Raw genomic sequence first — 19,782 nt, 5'->3', positions numbered from 1 at the left:
TGGTGGCAGATATTCCCCAATCAGCATATAAACTATTTTCACCATCCACAGACTATAACCAGATTAAATACCTAACCACTGCTCAAAGTGGTAGAAAAAAGTCAGTGAAGAGACTCCCCCCCCCAAGTGGAAATTCTCTTAGGATTTCAGGGTTCCTCCCAAGAAGAAATTTTGGAAGATTTTCTTAGATCGTTTCTCCATATCCCAATACTTCAAAACAACTCCCACCCCTTGGAAGGCAATTAACAGTGGCTGATGTGCTACGCAGTGTTCCACCTACATAATAGGAACTGTGCCAGTGGAAGACTCTGCATCACAGCTCCACCCAGGGAAAGAAAACCTATGGATGTTAAATGAATTTGCTCTTAAGAATAAAAAGCACAAAGTCAGCTTTCAACCTGGGTGGAGAACAGATTTAACCCCAGGATCATGATGGGAGAACTATAAGAAAGAATGGAAATGGCAGCTACCATATCAAATTCTCCTCCTGTTCCATAACATATAGTACAACTGAGAATTGATACCTTAACATCATTATGTCCCACCCTTCCCAATCATTGTGGCAGACATTAAGGCTGTTCTCACGAGCAGCCTAACCCAAGCTAGGGTAGCCCAGTCTGTGTTAGGCTGCTTCTGTGCCAAGACAGGGATTGATCCTGGCGCTGCCCTCCCACCTATCCCTACTTTTTATCCTGGACTTTAGCCAGGGTTTAAGGGTGTGAGCACATCCTTAACCCCAGGACCGGGGTCATGTGTGCACTTGGGCTGCACACAGCACGAGCACACACAGAATTGGGTGCCTAGCGTACCTGCTTCACAGGAGAAAAATCCCCCAAAGCACCGCGCTGCTTGCATGGTAAGCTTGCAGAGACGTATGTTTTGGGCGGTATAAAATATGTTACTAAAATAAAATAAATAAAAATGGTGCATTGGGGGATTCCTGGAGACCAGGACTTTCCCCCAGCCTCCATACATCCCTACTGCTTAGCTTAGGGAAGCTTCTGAGTAAGGGACTGTGCGATCCAGGAGCTTATGCAACACAAAATTCGGAATGTCCCTGACCAAACCGAGCTACAGCTCAGACAAAGTTTCTTTGTATATCTCCTATAAGTCCTTGCTGCAGATCATATTACTAGTAAAAGCCCTGCACCTACCTATTCTAGTCCCTCAGAGCCTGTGCAAGGCATAAAGTCCTCATTTGTGTAAAGTGTGAACAGCGAGGTAACTCCAGAAATGGAAATTACTTGTTCTGATCTTGTTATCATAATCAGAGAGTGTTGCCATGATTATTGACCCAGATATTTTTGACAGCAAAGCTCAGATTGAGTTAAAAGAATTGCAAATGTTGCACTGAAGTGCTTTGTCATGGGATATGAGAGAATATATTCAGAACAGCAGCTAAAAACAAACTACCTTTGGGATTTCAAAACTAGGCTATAGATATATCCCTCAACAGTACAGGCATACCTCACTATCCATGGACTCGCGGTTTTGCATATCCGCGGTTGGGTAATGAACACCCGACCTCAGCAAACAGAGAAAAATGGGAAAATAAGTGTTTAAATTCGGGTCTCCACGGGTTGGGGGGTGGCCGGAAGTTACTCGAGAGGTCATTTCTGACTGCCTTTTTTAAAAAAGAGCCATTTTGTGGCTCATTTCTCTTTTAAAAAACTGCATGATTTTTCACCGAATATTGAGCGGGGGGGGGGCATCACTGGACTCCTGAAGGCCCGTGTAGCAAGATAGGGCACTTTGTTTGGCCCATTTTCATGGTATTCTGAAGTCTGGGAACCTAACCTTTGTGATCCCATAGACGCAATGCCTCATTATCTGCAGTTTTGTTGCCTGTGGTAATCTGCGGTCCTCCTCTATGTGTGTCAGAGTGGACCTAGGCATTATGGAAGACATGGACTGCTGCCTATTTTGTCTTCAGCTTGTCTCTCTACCTCTCTTCTGTAATACCTAATGAAATTCACAGTGTGGTAATGTCACACAATGTCTTGTTCCATCCCATGGACAAGAGCCCACAAGGTCCAAAAGGCAGTGAGATGAGCTGAGCCAAATCAAGACATGGCATAGTGAGGAAAATTGGATTGCAGCACCATGGATAGCTCCAAGGGACAAGATTATTCAAGAGCAGTCAGGTACATAAGAACATAAGAACAGCCCTGCTGGATCAGGCCCAAGGCCCATCTAGTCCACCATCCTGTTTCGCACAGTGGACCACCAATGGGTAGAGTAAACTCTTAAATCCTCTGTGCTCAGTATCCCCTCCTGGATTCTGCTTTTCTGTCTGGAGGTGGAAAACCATAAAAGAGGCAACCTTCCAGCCTGGAGACTAGCAGTTTCTTCCTCTCTACATGATACTCCCTAGCCTAGTGATAGGGCTGATGTACAGATATCAGGTAGTACAACACTGTAGGAGATGTGGCCCCTCAGGGACACAGGTTCTGAGAGTACTGCTTTGGGTTGCTCAGGCTGCAAGGGTGCTGTTTTGCAAGACTTCAACTACTAGGTTTTCTCAGGCTTTGGTTTGGCTGGGGTCAGGGCTGGGAATAGCACTGATCCTGAATTATCAGTGTCAAGACTTGTAATGATCCTGACTTGTCAAGATCATTACCCAGGATGGAAGTCATTGACACACAGCAAGTTTCCTTGTTCCTACTTGATATCATTGGTGGCAATTGATGGGGTTTTGTCATATACTGACATGGTGCAACATCATCAACATGCTTGAGTTTCACTAGGTATTACAGGGAGAAGAAGGAGAGCTAGGCAAGGGGGGAGTGCAGTTTTAAGTAGCAGCCCCATGTCTTCTATCACATCGTATTGCACCCTGAAGAAATTGTCCAAGAAGGATAACAGAACTTGGTTTTGCTGTTATTAGAACATAGGTCTCGTCAAGATGGTAACCCTTGATGCTCCATGATAACCTTTCACCACCTTCAGAGGCATTAACTGAGAAGTTGCATCTGCCAATTACCGTTGTAAAAATATTTTTAAAATGCAACAATCCAGACTGAATGTATTTATACATGTTTTGTTTGAACTTTTTTCAAATAAATAAATGAAATCCTTTCAGGTTTTAAAAAGCAAGTATGTCACCTTTTTCATTTATTTAAATAACCTTTCAATGAGCTGCCAAAATGTAATTATGCATAAAGGATTAATAATCAGAAATGAAATGAATGCATCTCTCAATTCTAACTCATATGCATATGCCTAATTAAAAAGGCATTTGATGTAACGCACAATATTTCTTTCAACTTAGGCAAAATGTTAAATATATTACTGATAGCATTCAGTCATTGAAAGTTATTTTTGTGAATAAATAACATGAAGCATAAGTCATTCATTAGGATTTTGGGATGTCCCAAAGTAGCTGAGTCGTGACTCTGGCATGCAATTTGGGATGATGCTAAAGCTCATGGGAAAGCTGCAAACCCTAGAGAGAAAATGAAAAGAGCAGTCAGAGGCAAACCATATTAAAGAAATATGCTGACAGTAGAAGAAACATCTGAACTAGATCAAGTAATTGAATATCCTCAGGTGCCAGGGGTTAGAAGGACGTAGTATTGCCAGTTGGGCCTGATGCTTATGTTCCTTTTTGACAGGATAAAGCCCATCAAAGGCAATATTGGTACATCTGTTTTGTATGGTGCATACATTGCCTGGATTCATCAGTTAGTGTTTGCAACACAAGAGCAGAACCGAGTTCTGAGCTCTCTACTCTAGAACATTAAGTAGCAGCTCTCACAATCTTAAAGCACATTAATGCATTCCATGTACTTGTCATGTATAATTGGCAAGGTAAAATAAAGCCATGCCAGCCTTACTACATTGGTTAGTAGGGATGTGTGAAATAAGTCAATTTCTGTGAATATTTCAACCTTGGAGTACCACAATTATCTGTGGATATTGAAGCACTAGCTTGCATCTGCAAGCATAGGAATGAGAAAAGGGTGCGATCTGGAAGGAGACATCTTCTAGTGCAGGGATTCTCAACATTGGGACCACAGATGTTACTGGACTTCAACTCCCATAAACCCCAGCTCCAGTGGCCTTTGGTTGGGGATTATGGGAGTTGAAGTCCAATAACATCTGGGGACCCAACGCTGAGAAAGCCTGTTCTAGTGGAGGTGTGTATTCTCACATAGTGGGTGGGTTAGGAAACTGCCATATACTGAGTCAGAACATTGGTCTATCTAGTTCAATATTGTCTTCACAGACTGGCAGCAGCTTCTCCAAGGTTGCAGGCAGGAATCTCACATATCAAGTCTCCCATTCATATGCGACCAGGGCAGACCCTGCTTAATTATGGGGACAAGTCATGCTTGCTACCACAAGACCAGCTCTCCTCTTATTGTAATTAAGAATCGGTAATTAACCTGGTGCACACACACTCCCAAATTCCCATTTAGCTGTCATCACAGGGGTTGAGAAAACCTGTCAAAAGAGTGTTCCACGTTGCATTCCTCTCATTTCCTATACAAGTAAATGTTTTACTCTAACTTAGGCAGTGAATTAAAAAACGGGCTGCAGTATGGAAAATCCTAACAGGGCACATTTGTGTGTTGCTGCAGAAACTCTTATCCCCAGGGCTGCTGCCCAATGTGGCATTTAAGTGTAGTGAATATTTCACAGTATTGTCTCAGATACCATGCAAAAACTTCTCCAGTCACAATTTCTGCAAAAGTACAGGACCAAAGGAATTTGTCCTTGCTCTAAAAACTAGAATAAATGCTAGAAATGCAATCTGAGTGCTTATTGCCTTCATTAGATACCTGAATTTGCATATGATCTAATTTACAAGTTCACTGCCAATACTAATTTCAGCTCTAACAAAGTTTATTTCTGCAGCAGAAACAACTAGCTGCTATTTTGCGTATCATACAACAAATGTGTGCTACCATCTTTTGCTTATTCAGTGTTAATATTCATAAAAGAACCAAGAGTTCTTTTAATATTAATAAAAGAAAGCTCTGTGATACCTGGGGATAGGGGAAATAAAAGTTATTTCAGAATTAAAATTTATATTCCCAAAAATACAGTCTGGACACCAAATGATGTCAATTAAATGGAATAGCCCTTTGGGTGTAAGAAAAGAGAAACACACCTGATAAAAGTGTGGCCAGAATGTGCTGATGGCAAGTTCTGCCTTCACCCATCCCTCCGTAACAATCCCAGAGACATTCCAGATAGGGTTGCCTTGAGGTCCACCATTAACCTTCACATACACATTCAATGATCCAGGACTGGAGCGGTCTCGACTGGCCAGGTAGTAATGGAAGTCAATGCAATGTGTATCATTTTCCTTCAGTGTTGGTAAAAGCAAGTGAGCTTTTTGCCCCGATGCCCTCCCAGAGCTGTTCACCATCATGAAGGAGCCTAGAGATAAGTAGGAAAAAAGAGGAAGAAAGATGAGAACAACATAGACAATAAGGTCATTAATTTCCCTCTCTTCCACCAGAACAATACCCATGATGAACAGCCAGTAATTCCAAACAATCTACCCTGCACAGCAGTCAGAAAACAAAACATGTGTTCATCTCAAAGAACAAAAGCCTATTATTTTATGCTGCATTTTTGGGGGGGCGGGGGTGGTGAGAGACAGAAAAATTACAGGAATACAAATATTTGTTATCCACTGCTTCCATCATAGTTAAAGAATACTATTTATTGCTATTTTCAAATTTTCATCTCTGGATTTCAAGTTAGCTGACAGGAAAATATTGACGCCAAGCAAGAAGAGCATACACATTTCATCTTCATCACACTAACTTCTCATGCATTACCCTCCAAATTGCACATAAGGCACAAACCAAGCAGGCGACTTTTATAAAATGACTAAATCTACAATCTACAATACATTAGTGATGAAGGACACGGATCACTTGGGCGCGAAGAAGTAGGTCTATGGCACTAGGGCAGGACCCTAACTATTGGGGGGGATCTATTATCTACATAGAATTCCAACAGCAGATAGCATCCAACAGATAGCATTCCAACAGCAGAAAGCAATAAAGCAGGGGGGTTGTTAAACTTTATACCACCAGACATCCCACCCCCACCCTGCCGCAACCCTCAAGTTTTACCCATGGAGTTCCACCACCTTTATATATCTTCAGAAGAACTTTATTCTGGCTCACCAGGAAGTAAATTATTCTGGCTCACCAGGAAGTAAATCTGTTATTCTAGTTTCTAAGATCTTCCATGGTCCACTTGGACCTACCACATGGACTGAGCTCTTGAACGATGAACCTTGCCTTGCAGAATATAGGATGTGCTATAGAATATATAGCACACTCTGGTATTGTATTCCATGGTCTCTAGGTTCATAAGCTAGCCTACATTGACCATAGTACATTAGAACATCCATTTTTGCTCATGTACCACAGCAAGAGAGTGGTGCATTTTCTTGACTGGCTCAAGAAAAACACCTTTCAAATGCCCACAAGTGTGGAAGGTTAAAACTGAGGCTAAATCCAGACAAGACAGAGGTGCTATTGGTCAGCAGGAAAGCCAAATCAGGATAGGATGATTCTACCAGCTCTGGATGGGGTTGTGTGCCGTCGAGTCGGTGTCGACTCCTGGTAACCACAGAGCCCTGTGGTTGTCTTTGGTAGAATACAGGAGGGGTTTACCATTGCCTCCTCCCATGCAGTATGAGATTATGCCTTTCAGCATCTTCCTATATCTCTGCTGCCCGATATAGGTGTTCCCCATAGTCTGGGAAACATACCAGTGGGGATTCAAACTGGCAACCTCTGGCTTGCTAATCAAATCTTTTCCCCACTGCACCATCTCCTTGAAAGAGCAAGTGTGCAGCTTGGGGGGTGTTGCTGGACCCAAGGGCTCTGCTCCTGGGTGCTGAGGTGGAGGTGGTGGTTAGGGTCCCTTTGCATAGCTTCAGCTAGTGCAGAAGCTGCATCGCTTTCTCAAGAAGGCAGATCTGGCCACAGTTACCCATGCCTTAGTCACATCACAGCTGGATTACTGCATGTGCTTTATGTGGGGCTACCCTTGAAGAATATTTGGAAACTTCAGTTGGTGCAGAATGCAGCTGCCAGGGTTCTCTCTGGAACTGCTCACTCAGAGCATATTACACCTGTTCTGAAAGAGCTGCATTGGTTGCAAATTTGTTTCCAGATCCAGTTCAAGGTGCTGGTTATTACCTTTAAAGCTCTTAATGGTTTGGGCCCTAGATTCCTGGAGGATCCCCTGCTCCCAAAAGTTTCTGCCAACCCAACAAAATAATCAGAGGGCCCTTTGCTCAATGTGCTGACAGTGAGAGAGGCTAAACTGTCACATACGCAAGACAGGGCCTTCTCTGCTGCTGCCTCCAGGCTTTGGAACGCTCTCCCAGTGAATATCTGCTTTTTGACATCTGTGGCTGTTTTGTTTTTGTTTTTTAAACATCTAAAGGCTTTTTTATTGGTTCAGGCTTTTACCCCTTAGAGGCAGGTTTCTCAGCTTCCTACTTCTGTGTACCATTATAAAAACCTTTAAAAAAATGTTTTTAATGTTTAACTAAGGTTTTAAATGCAACTTTTATTGAATTTTATTGTATTTTAACTTTTGTAAACTACCTTGAGATGCATTATGAAAGGCGGTATGAAAACTGAACAATAAAATAAATAAAATAAAGGAATAGCACTGGCATGGCACAGCAGGAAGAAAAGGGGTCTGTGCTGCAGGAGGATCAACACCTTCCCCATAAAGAACAGCTATTTTAAGAGTCCAGAAATAAGGGAAGTCCATCAAATTCTGCTATATTGCTTGCCTTTCTCTCCATCTTTGAGCAGCTATCCTTTCCAAGGCCATGCTAAGGCTTCTGTCAAAGCAGAGATCCAAGAGGAATAGACTTTAGAAAGCTCCGGGAGAATAGGTATCCGCACTTTGGATAGCTCCAACAGGAAAGCAAAAGACCTGGTTGGAACAGCACAGATAAATGTTGCTCCCACAGATGCTTGGAGCCGAATCCTGGTATTTATAGCTGCCACCGCCCAAGCAGTGGATTGGCCTTGCCCCTTCTCTGAGCCTCTGGTATTTACATAGGAACATAGGAAACTGCCATATACTGAGTCAGACCATTGGTCTATCTAGCTCAGTATTGTCTTCACAGACTGGCAGCGGCTTCTCCAAGGTTGCAGGCAGGAATCTCTCTCAGCCCTATCTTGGAGAAGCCAGGGAGGGAACTTGAAACCTTCTGCTCTTCCCAGAGCGGCTCCATCCCCAGAGGGGAATATCTTACAGTGCTCACACATCAAGTCTCCCATTCAGATACAACCAGGGCAGACCCTGCTTAGCTATGGGGACAAGTCATGCTTGCTACCACAAGACCAGCTCTCCTCTCCTGGTTTTGGCTTTGCCCAATTGTCTGCCTTGGCTTGAGCTGGGCTTGGGGACATCTGCTTGGACTGGTAGGTTCTCAAGGGACTTCTCCAGGTCAGAGGTCCATCTCTTTGGGTTGTGGTGGGGGTGCTGATGACTGGCTTCTCTCATTCTCCGTGTGTGTGTGTGTGTGTGTGTGTGTGTGTGTGTGTGTGTGTGTGTGGCGCAGACCTGGCAGCATGGGATCACCCATGGTCTGGGTTGTAGGCTCTTATCCTTTCTCATCCCCTGACCTGTTCACCTCATACCCCAGTTTAGGGGGAAGGGATCTGGAGTCATGACCCCAGTAACTCATTAAAAAAGAGGGAGCATAATTCTACACTGGTTTAAAAAAAGCCTGATCAGAGACACAATGCCCACTTCCAGATTCAGTTTCTTTGCTGAAGAAGTGTGGATTACAGAAGCATTTGAAGGAGGGGAAAGAAAACATGGTCCAATAGAATCATAACTTGAAGCTCTCAGGTCCCCTTGAGTCGCCAGCCATGTCAGGTGGGGGAAACTCACATGACTACCCACACCCCCATAAATTACTCATAGCTACTCCCCAGCAAAAGTGGGCCATGGACATTATGGATGTTGCTCCTATGCTACTGGTGTGTGTTTGAAGCCTGAATAGGGCTAAAGTTATCTGAGAAGTAAAAAAAAGGAACACAGCCATCGAATCCACAGCAGCAAGTTGTGAGACAAGCATCCACAGTTCAGCAGCACATTGTGAGAAAAGCATCCAAAGTGCGGGGGAGAGCCCTCTAGCAACAAACATAATCAGAATTATTAGTTTAATTCTCTTTAAAGAATCTGCTTTGTGAATGTGTTCATGTATGCCTTCAGGAAAACGAACGAAAAGTAATAAGAGATTGGGGGAGGGGGGCATCGGAGAAGAAGGAATATCCATTTCAGCACTCAGGCATAGCAATTTTTAATCAAATGCAGTCCTCTTGACATTCTCAGTTCTAATGCTGCCGCCAAGTCATACTACACATGTATTTCTCTGCTAGCCCCCTTGCAGTTCACAGAAGATGGATTCTGGAAAGGCTTGCCTCACTTCTAACCTATTGAAGTTCTCTTTTCTTTTATAAGCCATGTTGCAGCAGTGTGACAGCACCCAGATGAGCCAGAGAAACATTCTGCTCAATTCTGCTCAGTGAGCAGCCATACGTACTCTATTGAGAAGAAAAGACATTGGCAATATTGGCCCACATGAGCTTTTCTCTCACAGTGTAGTTTCTCTCACAGAAATTGTGTGCATGCGTGTGTGTCTGTGTTTATGTTCAAATGGGTGTGTCACATGGCATAATTATCAGGGGTTCCTCAGGTGGAGTTACCTGCTCAGGGAGTGCTGGGGTGATTCTGGGGGATTCTCATTTGCATGGGTGTAGTGTCCATTGGACACGCATAGACAAATGTCCCTGGGCCCAGAGGGACAGGGGCCCCCCAGCAGATCGCCCCACTGCACCCTTGCCCTGCCACCCCTGCCCTTGCCCCACTGCTGCTTCTTATCTTTGCCCCTGTGTGACGGCGGGTGCTGCAGCTGGGCCGGGCCTCTCTGACCGGCTGGCATGCCTCTCTCTCTCGCACTGGCCGGCCAGTTGAACTGCACACCTCTGCAGTTCAACTATGGAAGTCGCATGTCCATGTCGTCAGTTCAGCCAGTTGGTGAGAGAGAGAGAGAGGCACACTGGCTGGCTGGAGAGGCGCGGCCCAGCCACAGCGCCCGCCACTGTCACGGGGGCAAAGCTAAGAAGCGGCGGTAGGTCAAGTGTGGTGGCATAGGGCAGGGGTGGTGGGAGATGTTAGTTGCCCCACTCCTTGTGTCTGATGTCAGATGCAGGTGGCATGGCTTGGGGCACGTGTGCTTTGGGGGGAACCCCTACAAAGATTTTGTCCCGGGGGCCTCGCTACGCCCCTGTTCATTTGAGACTTTATCATCCAAAGACATACCAGGCTCCTCTGATTAGGAGTCACTGTGTTCAAACCCCACACTGCAATGGAAATATATAGGAAAGGTGCATGGATGGACATTTGGATGTTCATGCACATGTAAATTCTCTCTATCTGCACTGCAGTACTGATGCACACTTAGCACCAGACAGCATATTCTTCAGACTCCCATGACTGGAACTCTCCAGCATTTTTCTTTTCCTTCAAAAAGCAGTGAGTGAGCGTTGTTGGTGACACTTTTAAAAAATGTGTAACCAAACACAAAGTGCGTAGTTTGAAAACGTTTGCGCAGTTCCAAAGTTCAAGCTATGCAAAATCAGCATTATGTTAGATTCTCTCCCAGTCTATGTAGGCTTCTAAATGTCACGAAATATGACTCTAGGCCACAAGGCATATGTACACAGACAAGGAAAATGCACACATGCGTCTTCTAGTGGTGGTACACACATGAATTATTTTATTTTATTTTAATTCATATTTACATACCACCTGATGTGTATCTCTAGGCAGTGTATGCAATTTTTAAAAAAAACGTACATGAAATAGAGTAAAAATAAAACAATTTCACAGAATAAAGAAGTTTTAAAAATTCACAGGATAAAACAATTAAAGAGTTTAGATTTAATTTCAGTTAGCCTGAGAGATCAGGCATGTTTGTGGGTCTTCCTAAAAGCACTCATAGTCATATACCTTTGAGCAGTTCTGAATTTTCCAAATAAAAAGCCCTGGGGAGTGGGGATGGGAGGGGTGGTATAAGAGGGAGAGAGAATGAATCTCTATCAGGACTTCAGCATGTGCAGAGGGGCTGCTTTAACATTTGCCCCATGTTGACTCCCTGAACTTCATTCCTCCCCCAATTATGCTATCTTACCATTAGGAAATCTCAAGTAGTTGCATTAAAGCAAAGGGTTAAAATCTAGGGAAATAAATCATGCACAGTCTGGGTAACACATGGAGTGGCCAATGGATATACATCCAAGCCTGCATCTACTGACAGTATCTAAACACAGATGGACACCCAGTATAACCCAAATACTGCAAACTTTTTTTTTGCACATTTACATTTGTGTGTGCATGCATATGTGGGCTGTCAACTGATTAAGCCTGTTTAATTATCACCTGGTTTTTAATATATGCGGTGCACAAAAATCAATGTGCATGTTCCAAACCAGTACAGGTGACAGTTGAGTAAACTGAAATAAGGGCATAGTTTATGAAGCTATCTTAAGTCTGAGATAAGTTAAAATTAATAAACATATTTAATACGGATTTTAATCAGTTTGGTTATCTGGAATAGCAAAGCTATAACAAAGAAAACTTCTCAGGCACTGCAAGTTACGTAAATTGGCAGTAATATAAGCAACCACCACTACTATAACAATCACTGGGAACCAGTAGAGTTTTCAGTCTTTGCTACTACATTTAGGAGTTGTTGCTATTATCTCCCAACCACCTACACTGCCTCTGTTCTAGGTAAAAAGGAAAGGCAGATGTGTTACTTGTTCAGCAAAGCCTTATCTGCTGTCAGCTAATTGCTTCTGCAGTGCTTGCCTGTAAGGGCTTTTGTGTTTTATTTACTGCATGTTCATTTGTTTTGGGTTTTTAAAAAAAAATTAAACAGTTGATTGTTTTATTGTATAATTTGTTTTAGTTATATAAGCTACCTTAGCCCTGTCAAGACATTATGGTGCTCTCATACTTGTGTTTGTATGAATGACTGCACCTGCGTTCATGTTAAAAGTGAGCCTGGGTACAGATTCTTCAAATGCATGGTACAGATGTGAAGTGTAATACTGTACCTGTGTTCAACCCAAGTTGTGAATAACTGTACATCACCGCCTGGTCATGTGGAAGCTTGGGCTGCCAGCAGCCCAAGCTTCCATAGAGCCAGGCAGAAAGAGCGCCTGGCAGTGGGGAAATCCCCCAAGTACCACACTCCTCATACAGTGCATTGTGGGATGCAGGAGGCCACAGCCTGCTTTCCTCCTCCGTGCTCGCTGCTTGTGCACCACTTGTGTAGGTGCATAGCGTGAGCAATCCTGAAACAGCGAGGATCATGTGAGGGAAGGTAGGTTGTGTCCTGCCTCTCCACCAGCCCTCCTTGGCCCCAATGATTTTGGTCATGAGAATGACCTCCCTATAGGCACAGGGCTCTTGAAAGTTCCATTTGGAAAAAAGAGGAACAAATACTACTACTACTACTACTACTACTACTACTACTAACTAACTAACTAACTAACTAACTAAATAAATAAATAAATATCATAATCATCATCATATACTGCTTTTCAACAGAAGTTTTCAAAGCAATTTACACAGAAAAACAACCAAAGAATGCTCCTTGTCCCCGAAGGGCTCACAGTTTAAAAAGAAACATTAGGTAGACACCAGCAACTGTCACTAAAGGTATTGTGCTGGGGTTGGATAAGGCCAGTTATGCTCTCCTTGCTACATAAAATTCTCAAGTGCAGGACTAAATATATTTTGAAGAAAAGAGCCCTGTTCAGCGTGGTAGTGCAAATGAATCTAGCACCACATAGCATCTTGGCCGAAATCAAATTTTCATGATACAGGTACAGGACCTTAGAATATGTAGTAAGAATAATATCATGGGAAGGAGTCAGCTCACAGTTAAAAATAATAAAATGTAGAAGAGATTTTACACCAACCCCCAGACCAAATTTGCTGGTCTCATCCATAGTTTTAAAAGGTGGCTATGACATCACCTGCAAACTAAGAAAAAGATGAAGTTAAATGACCTAGAGAGTGATTTAATTTCCATTGACAATAACTTACAGCTTGTAGCCAATACTGTGCTAATCAGGTTAAGAGTTAAAAGGGTCACAACCAGGTGGGAAAGTGGTAGGATGGGTGTGGGGAGGCTGTGCAAATTTTACCTTCCCCCCAGGCAAGCACACACATGTTGCTGGAAGTGCAGACTACACTCCCAGACAAGCAGAGCTTGGCCAAGCAGCGCGCAACTCCAGAGGTTGGGATGATACATCCTGGCCTCCAGGCATCCCACAATGCACTGCATGCCAAGCACAGTGCATTGGAGGATTCTCCACAGAGTGTGCTGGTGTCTTTCTTGAGGTTTCTTTTTAAACTCTGAGCCCTTTGGGGATAGGGATACATCTTATTTATTTATTATTTCTCTGTGTAAACTGCCTTATGGCGCAGCGGGGAAATTACTTGATTAGCAAGCCAGAAGTTGCCAATTCAAATCCCCACTGGTATAACACCTATATCGCACAGCAACGATATAGGAAGATGCTGAAAGGCATCATCTCATACTGCGTAGGAGGAGGCAATGGTAAACCCATCCCATATTCTACCAAAGAAAACCACAGGGCTCTGTGGTCACCAGGAATCGACCCTGTCTCAATGGCACACTTTACCTTTACCTAAACCACTTTGGAAACTTTTGTTGGAAAATGGTATATAAATATTTGTTGTTGTGTGTGGCTGGGCTGGAAGCATATGATCAGGGTGGGCCCTGCTTAGCAGAGTGAAAAACTCAGACTCACTACCGCAAGGCCAGGTCTCCACCCTCAAGCACTCTACTCATGCTCGCCCCTAATCACATGGTAGGCAGGCTGACTCAGATATACCATCAAACTGCCCTGTGTATTTAGTGATGGTTTTCACTGTGTATTTAGTGATGGCTTTCACAATGAAAAACAAACATTATCTATCATGGCAAGTCCATTTTTTCCTGATAAAACCACCAGATTATTTCTTTGTCTATTTGTAAACTGAGCCATCTTTAAACATTAGTTTCAGGGCACAGGAGTTGCTGAAAATAAAATTACTTTCATACGTGAGCAGAGTACGTCCATGCATATATGAGTGTGGATTCCAGTTGACTATGGGGGGGGGGAACAACTCTCAGAAAATGTTTGTGACACACACAGATAGTAGCCCTATTCAGGCAACATATTTCTGCTTGGGATTGCATCCACTGGCCCTGCTCTGTTTGCATTCATTTTTAGTTCTCTATGGAGCCTATGTGCATACACACAGGATCCAGGACTCTTGCAGGGTTCCTGTTTGTGCATACAGGCTGGTACAGAAGTTATGAAAGGAGTAGAGTCCGTGAGTGCAGTCCTGACCCATCCCCTCCCGACTGTTAACATGCATAAGTTGTCTAAACAAAATTAGTGTATGCACATGCTTCTCATATTAAAGCCATTGAGCAGACTCCATGGCGCAAACTAACAGGAGCTTACACCATTAGTTAATTTAATGCTGTAAGAATCACCACACTGTGCAGTTTTCTGAATAAAGAAAGGAACCAGAAACATATTTTTCTCCTTATATATGAGAACTGGTTATTTTCTGGGACACACAGACAATCTAAAGCAACTTATCATCATCATCATCATCCCCCCCCATCCATACTGCCATTTCCATTTGTAAATCTGCAAATATGTCAAAACTACAGGAAATATAATCCTAAAGCTGAGAAAGAGGCAATATTTTCCATGTTGTGAAAGGCCGCAATTTTTGTACTTATTAATGTAGGCACAGTCTTTCAAACAGGCTGAATATTAGGTCAGCTTAATTTAATGTGCTTTGATCAACAGGTGATTATAATTAATATCTTGCTCTTGCTGTCAGTTTTCTGAATATGAAAAAAAAAGAATTTTATATGCTCAGATCAGCCTGGATTATGTAAAGTGGCTGAGGAATTCTTTCCCCCACTTTCCCCTAAAAAAACACCACACCCTACTAAAATGACAGGGAGCATAAAATGGCACTCACATTGCTACAATTATTAAGCATACCACTAAAATTGGGGAATTAAACCATGAAGTACTCTCTAGATGCCCATAAATTTCATTTCCCCCCCTCCTTGGTGCATAATGATGCCTTGATAAGCCTCCTATTATTGATGCATCTGCAACATATATCCTCTTTTCAGAGCTGAAATGCTACTCGGTAACAGATGGCGCCTATTGTGTTTACACATCAGCACTTTATGATTGCATTTTCTCACGTCTACAGTAAAAAGAAAGCCATAATTGAGTTTTTAATGGCTTTGCACATTGTTCATTAAGATTACATGACTGTGTTCTGCAGATGACAGCTGAAGAAATGAGCCACAAAGAAGAACCCCTCATGACCACCTCAGACAAATCTCAGTCAAAGCTGCTTCAGCATCACCTTCCTGCTGCCACACTACTTAAAAGCTAAATTATTGCAGCCACCAGAAAGGGGGTGGCGCGGGGAGGGGAGAGACTTAAGAGGATTGGTCTTAAATTACTTGGGCACAAATTGGATTTCCAGGACCTTAAAATTATTATGACAAAATGGGGGGAAACAATTTTAATGACCAGTTTCAAACTTTGGTATGCTAATTCACCTTCCTTTGCTCCTTCAGTAATACATTCAGTGGCTGAAAGAACAGATACTAAGATCAAATGAAAGAAGATAATACTCCAAATACAAATCTCATCCTGAAAGATTTTCACACATCCCCATCCTATCCCAGCAGCAAACAGGTGGCCCACATAAATTATTATTAATAATGATTTTCAACAAAATTATAACAATCTTTTATAACAAAGAAATAATAAATAAATAAGATGGCTCCCTGTCCCCAAAGGGCTCACATTCTAAAAACCCCCACACAAGATAGACACCAGCAACAGTCACTGAAAGTACTGTGCTGGGGGTGGATAGGGCCAGTTACTCTCCCCCTGATTGGCCCAGACTCTGGAGAAGTATGTGTCCGATTCTAAATGGATCTATAGGGACAGACCCAAGAAATCAAAAATCAATTTCCTATATTGGCTTTAAATAGAAAACTCTCATAAATATACTGTGTAGACAAGCTCTAAGGACTGATATCCTAACAAAGCACCAGTGCTATGTGAGATGCACTGTTGCTGCTGATAGGTTCAACTAATGTAGCACCAGCACTTGTATGTGGGGACGTAGGAACATAGGAAACTATCATATACCAAGTCAGACCATTGGCCCATCTAGCTCAGTATTGTCTACACAGACTGGCAGCAGCTTCTTCAAGGTTGCAGGCAGGAGTATCTCTCAGCCCTATCTTGGAGATGCCAGGGAGGGAACTTGAAACCTTCTGCATGCAACATGTAGGTGCTCTTCCCAGAGCAGCCCTATCCCCTAAGGGAAATATCTTACAGTACTCATATATGGTCTTAGCAAAGGGGACAATTCATGCTTGCTACCACAAGACCAGCTCTCCTCCCATTACAGACTGCTGACAAATTCCAACAATTTCTCCTTCACATGGAAGCACTCTGTGCCACCTGAAAATATGTCAGTGAGGGTTGCCTGACACATTTTGGTGATGCACGATGTGCTTCGAAGAAAACGGGAGAACATAACAAACCATCGCTTTCCCCACTTGTGTGACAGTGTACCATTAATCTGGAATGCAGCACTGCTGCACCAGTGCACTGCTAGTCTGGATATCAGCCACTGTGTAGACAGGCCCTTAGATTTAGGGACAAGAACACTTCATTGTCCTGAGCCAGACAATGTCAGGACAAGTGTGTTTTGTTTTGTTTTTTTAAAAAAGTCAGAAATCATATTTGTTTTCTCTTGGTGATAGAATGTCATAGTCCATCATATTTCTTTCTTGAGAAACTAAAGAAACGTTCCTTCATTGCACTAAAGCAGAAACACAAATTCCTATAGATTCTGCAAAAGGAAAGATTCTATAGATTCTATAGATTCTGCAAGAAGGCAGCTGATGATCTTTTCTTTCTTTGCTTTCCTCCACTCAGTCATAGGAGGAGGTGTGTTCTTTTAGGATAGGGATTGCTAAAGTAAAATAATAAAGTTGATCTTTCACTGGTGATCTTTCCACATACATTCTGCCATTTGTAGCTAGCAATTTCCTTCCACAGTCAAGCAGAGTAAGAAAAAAAAATTGCATCTTGTTCATACATTATCTTTATTTTATGGTTGAGTAACACACGACTTAATGAATCCACAATTTTCATACATTTAAAACCCTGCTGCTTCTAGACCTTGCACAGATATGATCATTAACAACTTATCCAGCAATGAGAGAATAGTAATTACAAACATTACTAACAAAACATGAGAAAGTTGCTTTGAAATAATGGAATTCCTCTTTAAATTTTATATTATTATTATCTATATATTTAATTCTCTTAAACGTACCCATTGCTAATCCCATGCATGGCAGCTCTCACGAGAGCAGCTACCTGGGGGATAGCGATGGCTGACGAGAGACAATGGTGGTGGTGGGACGGCCTGGCCCAGCCACCAGTTGGCCAGAGGAGGCAGCAGCAGGCTGGCCTGGTCCGCCTGCCGGGAGGAGGAGGTGGGAGGAAGTGATGGGCCAGCCTGGCCCACCTGCTGGTAGGAGGGGGTTGGAGGAGGTGGTGGGGCCGGCCAGAAGCCAGAAAGCGTGGGGTGGGGAGCGGAAGGCTGGCCCACCAGAAAGCGTGGGGGGGCCTGAGAAGTGGGCAGCGGGGGGGAGCATATGGCCATCCAGCTGGCTAGCCAGAAAGCCAGGGATGCCAGCATGGGGGGGGCAGCAGTGGTGGGTGGGCTGGCCAGAGGCACAGATGCTCTGCGCCCAGCCCAGCTTGTTGTTGTTATATACCATTTTCCAGCAAAAGAGTTCCCAAAGCAGTTTACATGATAGCACAAGGAATGGGAACATGTTTCCATGCTCCAAAGGGTCTCACAGTCGAAGTATCTATGGATGAATTCAGACATAATGGCAACAAGTCTGGCTGGCGGAAACCTCTAGTTCCTGTGAGTACACACCAGTACTTCTGCCCATTTCTGTGTCATGTTTAACCACCAGTGTTTGGTTTCCAAATAGTTCTTCCCTCCTAGAACCTGACAGTTGTAACCAACTTCATATCTTGTTTACAGATGTTGGGCTCCTGGAAGGAGGTGCTGCTTGGGAACCCAACATTGGTAGGTGAAGGAATAACATGGAAATACACAGCAGTACTGGTATGCACCTGAAGGAACCACAGCTAGACTTGCCATCACTACATTTGAACCCACCCTATATGTATGCTTCCATGGAGTAAACTTCAAAATAACCTAAACATCTGAGGTAATGGCTCTGTGGGTGAAACAAAAATGTTCAAGTAAATATAAAACAGCAAATTTAGTTATTCTGCTAGTAGATTACTGGAATACAAGCCAGAGGTGCAGAAAGTACTGTTTTAATCTGGAATTGCAAATGCCTGTCCCCTTGGCCTTATGCATAATAATACTTGGTGAATAATTTGGGGATTTGCTATACTGCAATGGAGATAAGGAAAGGGGAACAACATGAGTAGAAAAACAAAGACTGAAAACTCCGTAGTGTTGACACTTGGAAGTATTTTCAACCATGCCAGAAACACTCCCCCCCACCCAGAAACTGTATTCTAAATATGATGCATTGGAGCAATTTGTCTGTGCTATAGATAGGAAAGTATTTCCTGAACACTGTTTTATTATTGCGTTAGCAAAGAATAAAGAGAAAGACACCAACAAATTGGTGAATACAGACCACAATTTTATTAAAAGAAATGTATTTGTCAAGACCATTAAGAAGCAACATATTGGTGACATGGATCCCTAGTCAGAACGTCTCCTTGCACAACTCACCTCATTCTGAAATAGAGTCGAACCGATTAGGCATTCCACTGGTAGATAGAAGTAGGCTACCCATTGGAGCTGCCTACAACCCCGATGGTTGCACTATAGCTTTATTACCCAATTATGTTGTCTTACTCATGAGCTGCTTCTGCAAGCTTGTGACTATTCCACCGCACCCGAGCCGAGGTCATCTTCTCAGGCACCTTCCCAAATCCCCCTTATTCCTGGGTTTCTCCCAAGTCCAAGTGGTCTTTCAAGTTGTGACACAGATAGATTAAGAGGCATTCAAGTCAATTGAAAAGATTTATTTACACAAAGAATTGAAGCCACACTGGGAAATGGAACCTCTGAGAAAGGCAAAGCACATCCCAATGACCAATGATGGCTACCATACATTAAACAAAATCCTTCCCAATCTCCACAAAGAGAGGGCAGATAGTGCCAAATGTGCTTTAGCTGCGAGAGCCAAGACTAAAAGCCAAACTACATATTACATAAAAGGAATTGTTGACCTTCCATCTTTCTTTTTTAAATGGTAGCCGTAGGAAGCAATGTTCAACCTCTTCCTCTCAAGTCCCAATCCTGATTACAATTATGCCCCCCAAGAAAACTGCTTTCCCCCACATGAAATAAAACTGCCATTGTTGCCAATAGCAGCTTCCATCCTACGAGAAAGACAGCTTTGGAAGAAGGGGTTTTCCATCAGGATCTCTCTTGAGCAGAAGAGAAAACTCCTGCATACTGTCCAGTATCTGCTTTTTAGAAAGGAAAAACAGAAGACCAAACATTTAAGGGAACATTTGGTATGGACTTAAACTTCAGATTTCATAGTTT

The 19,782-nt window shown here is 43.0% G+C and overlaps 1 protein-coding gene across 19 annotated transcripts in view; it reads right to left on the bottom strand.

Annotated features, from left to right (window-relative positions):
- Positions 1–19,782, bottom strand: part of PTPRT (protein tyrosine phosphatase receptor type T) — a 938,880-nt gene that overhangs the window by 608,129 nt on the left and 310,969 nt on the right. For all 19 annotated transcript variants that reach the window (XM_053243888.1, XM_053243897.1, XM_053243900.1 and 16 more), the window contains one exon: positions 5,117–5,388. In XM_053243888.1, coding sequence (XP_053099863.1) covers positions 5,117–5,388 — 272 coding nt within the window. The remainder of the gene's footprint in view (positions 1–5,116; positions 5,389–19,782) is intronic.

This window comes from Hemicordylus capensis, chromosome 4 (assembly GCF_027244095.1).
Source record: "Hemicordylus capensis ecotype Gifberg chromosome 4, rHemCap1.1.pri, whole genome shotgun sequence".
Taxonomy (NCBI): domain Eukaryota; kingdom Metazoa; phylum Chordata; class Lepidosauria; order Squamata; family Cordylidae; genus Hemicordylus; species Hemicordylus capensis.
The sequence above is the reverse complement of the archived record's forward strand: the minus strand, read 5'-3'. Positions and strand labels throughout refer to the sequence as shown.